General features: G+C 44.8%; 1 protein-coding gene across 1 annotated transcript; it reads left to right on the top strand.

Moving 5' to 3' along the window:
• Positions 1-486: 486 nt before the first annotated feature.
• On the top strand, positions 487-5823 carry PGRMC1 (progesterone receptor membrane component 1). The gene is made up of 3 exons (XM_042824830.1): positions 487-844; positions 1954-2109; positions 3896-5823. Exons 1-3 carry the CDS (start codon positions 523-525, stop codon positions 3994-3996), a joined length of 579 nt encoding a protein of 192 aa, XP_042680764.1. The 5' UTR covers positions 487-522; the 3' UTR covers positions 3997-5823.
• The last annotated feature ends 1893 nt before the right edge of the window (positions 5824-7716 follow it).

Genomic DNA, 7716 nt, shown 5'->3' with positions numbered 1-7716 from the left:
CCCACCTGCGCTGAGGGCAAAAGGACACTGACCGGGCAGGAATTTATGTTCTTCTGGACTGGTGGTGAGGACACCATTTACACAAACACTCAGACCCAAAACAACCCACGGAGGGGCAGGTGATAGTAACGTGCTGCTCTGCCTTGCGTGAGCCCAGAATTAATCAGATGAAGACGTCAGTACTTCCTTATCTTTCACTTTATTCGGCTATTATCTCCAGTGACAAAAAGACTGAACAGAGCAGCCGACAAATGGCACGTTATAAAATTATAACATCATAACATCGCAGCCACTGCTCTGCGGTTTTGTTGCGGAGCAGCCCGAACCTACCCCCCCCCCCAGCCCGCCGCGCGGGGCGCAGCATGGCGGCGCTCCTCTCGTGCCATCGCCGCGCTCACAGCGCCCCCTGCCGGCCGGAGCGCCGCCACCTCCCGCCTCCCGCCCCTCGCCCCTCGGCCGCCTCCCGCCTCGCCCCGCCCCGGCCCGCCCCGCAGCTCGCCGTGCCGGAGCGCAGCCGAACCGATGGCCGCCGAGGAGCTGGCGATGGCGGGCGAAGAGGCGGCGGCGAGCGAGGGGGGCGGCCTGCTGATGGAGATCGTGGGCTCGCCGCTCAACCTGAGTCTGCTGGGCCTCTGCCTCTTCCTGCTCTACCAGATCCTGCGGGGCGAGCGGCCCGAGGCGCAGCCGGGCGAGGCGGGTCCGGCGCCGCTGCCCAAGATGAAGCGCCGCGACTTCACGCTGGAGCAGCTGCGGCCCTACGACGGCGTGCGCGACCCGCGCATCCTCATGGCCGTCAACGGGAAGGTGTTCGACGTGACCCGCGCCAGCAAGTTCTACGGGCCGGGTGAGGGGCGGGCTGCGGGGCTGGGCTCGGGGCTGAGTCGGAGATGTCGCAACGCGCTGCCCCTGGGAGCTCCTCCGCACCCCGCGTTGCGCCGAGCCGCACTGCCGGCCCCGCGCTCCCGGGGCGGACGTGGCATCCCCGGAGCTGGTTGTGCGCTGCTCTATTGCATAATGTGTGTCTTAGAGAAATACGTAGCGAGACGGGTTGAGCTATCTCTGTCAGGGGGCAGAGATTGATCGCGCCGGGCTTCTAGCAGAGGGCTCCGAGGGAGAAACCGCGCTGTTCCGCCGAGCTAGCGGGGTGCCACCTGCACTTCTGTGTCTGTGCGAGCTGAACGCCGCGAGGTTCATGGCCGTGCCTTAGATGTGCCCTTTCTGGACAGTGTGAAATGTGAGCGGCTCGTCGCAGGGTGGGGCCAGCAGGTTTTCTTTTGTGAGGAAAGGTGAGATCCTTCTTGATGAACGCAGCAAACGGCGTGCTGAGAGGCGTGCAAGGCGGCAGGCAGGTTAGAGTTCACAGTGCTCCTGCAATCTGCACTACGAACTCTCAGTGTCCAGTTGCAACATGTTTGTCGTGCGAGTTAATCAGTAAGGGCGTGTAGCAAGAGCCTGTTTGATAAGGAATCCCCGATCTGCTGCACGCTTTGGTCATCTTGTATTTTAACAGGCATCTCTTCCATGTTAGTCATGTCCAGCGTCTGCTGCACATTTTCAGTCGAGTTTTTATCCTTCCAGCTCTTGAAGTCTAGAGCATCTCTTACAAACACTCCGTTTCGCCTCAGACTTGCAAACCTGCCCTTTGTTCCACTTTCTGAGGGCACTCCGTGTGCTGATTCCCTCCCTCTTGCTGTGCTCCACACACTGTTGCCTGGTTGACTGAAGTTCCAACAGACTCAGTATTTCTCCACATCTTATTGTCTTATTTCTTGTTCTCTTCCTCCGTTTTTCTTTACTGGCAAGTAGAATAAAGTCTGAAAACATTTCAGGAATTTGAGTTCCTCAGAACAGGGCAGGAACTCGTAATCTATTTCAGTTGGGGGCTGTAATCCTCAAAGATCACACAGCACCAGTTACTGCTGTAATAACAGTGCTTACGTTTTTATTTTGAAGATGGCCCGTATGGGATTTTTGCTGGGAGAGATGCATCCCGAGGTCTTGCCACTTTCTGCCTGGATAAGGAGGCTCTGAAGGATGACTATGATGACCTCTCTGATCTCAACGCTACACAGCAAGAGACCTTGAGGGACTGGGAGTCACAATTCACTTGTAAGTAATTATAAACCTGTTGACAAATAAGTGGCTAACCAGCGTGTAATCAGGGAAGCAGCAGTGAAAGGGCTGTTGCCAATTTGAAGCACCAGTCCGGAAGCTTACTTTGAGTTAGCTTAAGTTTACTTACAATTCTAATTGATAAACTTAAGTTTATCAATTAGAATTTCTGTTATTCAGAAAACGATGAGAGATGTCAGGTTTTCCCTGTGTTCTCCCTCTTTCCCTCCCTCCCTCCGTCTTACAGGACAGTGAACTGGATGGAAACACTCTTGTCATAGGACAAATGTGTAAGACCATCTAAAAAGTTATCAGGAATTAGGAGTAAGGAACATGCCTCTGATACAATAAAGATACCATCTATAATGGCAATTAATTAGCTTTGAAGCTTTGAAAAATGAAGTCCCATTCAGCTTCTCAGAAGTAACATTTGAATTATTGCTTCTTAGCATTTTTTATTTTGAGTTTTGAAGGCTGTTTGAACCAAGCCTTTGCCCTTCTGAGCTCTTGGTACAGCTTTGAACCCTAAGTAAATTATTCTGCATTGCCTTGATGGTGGCTTTCTCAGATCTGTGCAGAACTGTTCAGCTGACTTCTGATGATCAGACAAATGCTATCTCTGGCCATTACCTTGCCAGCGATAGTCAGAGCAGCAAAGGAAAAGGCAACTTGCACTCTTGGTATATTTGTTCTAAAATTAACAGAAGGAAGTCATTATCGTAGTAGCCCTGTGTTCTCTGTGCTTTGGTAGTGTTAGTTCTTAAGGTGCAATTCCAGCATATTCCAACTTGTTACTCAAAAAGAACTTCCAGCCAGAGTTCTAAGGAGATTGCTGTGTTGACCTCGTACTGTGCTGGCATGGACTTTCCTTCACGTAATGCCATTAGTCTCAGTCTTGACCTGGCACACCCCCTACTATTTTGACTCAGTCTTAATCAAGTCTGTTAAAGGTTGTTTTGCGATACCAACTGTGTTCCAGAAAATAGAACTATGCTACCAAATTTCTAACCTAACCCAGTGTTCAAATCTACCATTCCAAGAGTCGAACAGTAGGACTGTCAGTAAACTGTGCCCTGTTTGCTGTGCTTCTAGTAAATGTGACAATTAGTTGCTTTAAATTCCTATTACAATAACAATGCCAGTACGAAATGCCGACTATGAGAGGTATCTTCTGCTTTGAAATTGACAGGTGAGCAACATATCATTGTTCTCAGTTCTTACATATTTTTTTACCTGTTCAAAAAAGGGCACAAAGCAGAAGCTTATTAGCTGCATAACCAGTCAGTAGGTCCATCTTTATCTCAGGAGAAAGGATCTCTTTGCAGCCCTGTTGGGTACAGGCAGCATACATCACAAGAAGTTTAAGTTACCTGTACGTATATATTTGTCTAACTAAAATATTCCAACAACACCATTAGTTCAAAAACTAGCTTTGGCATGGCGAGAGAAATAATGCAATCCACGATTCTGCTTCTTTAGCTGGATGAGTTCCCTCCTTTTACACGTCTACATTCATCCATCTTCTGGCTCAGCCAACAGGACAGCTGTATCTCATAAACTTTGGTGTTTCTTTCACTTGTTAGAACATTAACAGCAGTTCAGGTACTTTATTTTGGCTTTTTTCTTTTTCTTCTCTCCCCTGTTTGCAACACAGAGTTCAGACGTGTTTCTTTACAATTAGGCACATTTTGTTAAATTAGGAAACCAATATGAGTTACAAAAAGTACATTTTCATGGCAGAATAATGACTTGATTTTTACTTTCATTTGTTTCCAATTTTCAGTTAAGTATCACCACGTTGGTAAGCTGCTGAAGGACGGGGAGGAACCCACTGTATACTCTGATGAAGAAGAAAAAGATACCCAAGATGCAAAGAAAAAGTAGAATGCAGTGAGGAACAGTCTATTTTTGTATCTTAAAGGATCATTTGTAACATTCCACTTCTGTTTCACAAGTTGCAGCAGCAACAATGCTTACAAAAGGTCCAGAATTACAATGAATTATGTTTCTCCTAAGCTTCCTCTTCAAATTCAGCAGTAAACTAGTACAGGTCTAATATCTGTCTTCCTCTGAAAGTGCATAATAGGAAGTATGCACCAAAAATGTCTGTGCAAAAGTAGACTGCAACTTTGGCAATAAAGGACTATTACTCTTTTTATTCTTTCACTATTAGGGTTGAAATCCAGACCTTTTCACTAACAACCTAACACTGTAGGCACAAGCATGAGAGTTAAGTCACAGAATCTGTGTGCAACAGATTCCACTGAATTTGATTAGTGTTGGCTTCTGCAGGATCTGGGCCTTGCACTGCAATCCCTTTAGAAAAGGGACTCTTTGTCCACATACTCATTTGTGGTGCAATATAATTCAGCATTATGTCAAATAATTTGGCTTTTTAGGAGCTAAACGGGGCCTTACAGATGAAACAACAACTGCTTTAAAAAAGCCAAGAGTTTTTGAGAAGTTAAATCACTTTTAGATACTTAGAAAATAAATAAGGACTGAAGAATACTTGATGTATTCAGTCACACAAAAGCATTAATATTCTGTGTTTACTTCTGAAGAACCTCTTAAGTGTTACTTAGATACTGACTGTAACTGAACATCCTTAAAAACTAGGTTCACTGTGAAGCATGACTTGGCAGGACTATCATTTGTTCACTTCTCTTCTTAGAAAAGCTCTTCAAAGAATTGTAATAAAATGAAATTAAACCAGGAAAAGCAGCTAGTGATGATTTTTAGGCCTAAAGGAAGACTTGCTGGTGTGTCATGATTAACAAGTGCTCTGTACAAGCAATTTAACTAGCAGAAAAACGATTGTGGTCAAGGTAACTCATGCAAGTTCCCTGTACAAAATAAATAATGTAGTGTAAGCCATTTCCATGTCAAGGCTTTTGTTGCTTTGGAATGTTGCTGCTAAAAGAAATGGCAGAATCTCATGCACAGCCAGCAATAGACCTGACCACTGATTGCTTTTATCTTGTTCGCTCTCTTAATCTGTCCATAATTACTGGGTTTGCTCCATCCATGTCATCCAGTCTCCTACCAAAATGGGCTAGATGCATGGATTTGACTAAGGAAAAATGTCAATGTGCTTCTTCATCCAAAATATATCTTCAAAATTTATCAGAAATTTTAAGGAGGTAACTGATGATTTGCTGATCTCTTATCAGTGTGCTGCCTTGTCCAGGTGGTTCTGCGTGGGTGCCGAGGGCTACAGTTCCCATTATTTGGTTGTTCTGGTTTCACTCTTCTGCTGAGTTGTTTCCAATTGGGAACATGGCCAGAATGGTGAGCACAGTCCTGAGTGGGACGCTACAAAGTAGGCAAAATTGTTCAGAAGTGGAGTGTATTGTGCAGCAGGAGCTTTCATAAACAAGGTGACACTATGTGTTCAAGTGCCTGAGACCAACTGCAGTGACAACCAATGACTCTCCATCAGTCCTAACACAGCCATGGGCTTTTTCCCTGTCAGTTACACTGGGCTTTCAAACGAGCAGTGCAGTTGTTTGAGCCAGATTGCTTGTATAGAGTTACTGTGTGAACTACCTAATGAAGGTCTAGAGACAAATGAAAGTCTTGTCATGACCTTTGTGATGCTGTTTTATTTTTAGAGACATTTATACTCTCTGCAAACTACTTCTAATGGTTTACCTCAAATCAGAAATGTGCTTTTATCTGTTTAAGGCAGAAAATAAAAGTCTTGCTTAAGGGTGGTGTTTCTTTTTATTTACTGCAATTGAAATTGATGGTTAATCGCCCCCAGTGTTACAAGTTTTATAGTCTTTCTCCAGTGTCTTCTATTATTCCATGACTGGACTGTTCAAGCTGAATGCCTCTAAATGCAGCTCTATGGCATATTATTTTTCTAACAGGATATGAAACATAGAACAAATTCACATCTATTTTACTGTTGCAAAAACAGAGTTAAGCATGAAAAAAACCTGAGTAACTGCTGACACTGGGCAAAAGCTGCTCTGGAAGACCACGCTGTAGTGGAGCGAGGCAGGGCTACAGCCTACCCTTCAGGGGGTCCAACACCAGCTCTTACGTTAGTCAGCAACATACCCCGAGGAACTGAACACCATTTTGAGAGCATATCTGTACCATACAATTTGATGCATCCTAAAGAATAGACAAACTAAACTGGCAGTAACACAGGACAAAGCTTAATGTTAAACACAGGTGCGTGAAGTTGCACCCTTCAGGGTAAGACCTTTTCAGAGAAAACCAGAATACTCATTGTGAAAGGGAAGGCATGTGTCATAAGAGCAGAGATTCCACAAACAGGCAGGCACACCTTTTCTGCTGAAGTGCTGGAGAAAATGGGTATCTGCTCATGTTTTCTATTGTTCGTTGCAACTTGATCCCTTCAGCAATGACTGGCTGCAGTGACTAAGCAAAAAGAACCATGCCAGTAGCTGAACAGTTTGTATATTAACCAAGGAGAGCACAACGAATAAGTGCAGAGACTGTCATGAATCTGCCTTGTGAAGTGTTGAAATACCAGTTATTCAGGTGTCGTGACAGCATACTTGAGCCCTGGCACAAAACACAGCAATCGAGCAGCATCTCATATCCAACCAGTTGTGGCAAACTGTCACCTGCACTGTAAAACTCAGAATTTCTTTCACCTGGACGCTGCTTATTCCGAATGCCCTCTGCTAGCTCTTACTTCAAGTTGTATGTACACACAGGTTAGTAACGAATGCTTTTGCTGGGAGTTACATGGTTTTACAGGAGGTGAAATAAATGGGGAGGCATTCCTACACAGTGTTCTATGTCCAGCATATGAAAAAGGCCATATACTATAAATGTATTCTTATTACACGTCAAGCAGGTGGACTGATACAATAATTGGTGTAATGTATTTCTGCTTCAGAAACCGTCTGTAGGACCGCGACTGGGATTTTGACTTTGGAATTCAGCATGAAGTACAACTGCCCACACAGCTCAGATAACAAAGCTCCAGATCAGGCAGCTCCCCACGGCTGATGGCACTGGCTCTGCTGGGGGCACCTTCCTTAGTTCTGCACGTGAAGTTAGAGCTGCTGGCAAGGCCTGCAGTCACAGGGCCCTATTTCACAGGGCTTACAAGTGTCATAAGAACAGTAAGCAGCGCTTCCACAAAACATATACATACCAGAAAAGCAGTAACCCACACAAGTTAAACCCCATCACCTCTTGAAACACCACCTCACTGTAACAGCATAAACCAAGCTCCAAGATTTGGAATTATACTAGGAATGTTACGTGCTCAACTATTTGAATGCTTTTTGCCTATTAAATGCTCAAATTATATCCACATCCCTTAACTTTCCTGTTAGGTAAAACATTTATTCCTGAAAGCAACTGAAATTTAATTTACTAAGCTAGAATTTGAAGGAGTTTTATGTATGCTTAAAGATTAGCCTTCAAGATAACCAACACAATTTTACAGAACAGTTCAGCGTGTGGGAAGATGGGGCCTGAGTTAAATGCACAGGAAGGAAAAGTGAGGGATTAGTACTAAATGTCTTAGGAACAGGTTCTAAGTAATCCCAACTCACAAAGAAAAAAGAAACACAAATTACATTTTGCTACAGAAGATACAATGGTGTCTGT

This window comes from Centrocercus urophasianus, unplaced genomic scaffold (genome assembly GCF_019232065.1).
Source record: "Centrocercus urophasianus isolate 14NV4802_14NV808 unplaced genomic scaffold, USGS_Curo_1.0 seq_24, whole genome shotgun sequence".
NCBI lineage: Eukaryota > Metazoa > Chordata > Aves > Galliformes > Phasianidae > Centrocercus > Centrocercus urophasianus.
The sequence above is the reverse complement of the archived record's forward strand: the minus strand, read 5'-3'. Positions and strand labels throughout refer to the sequence as shown.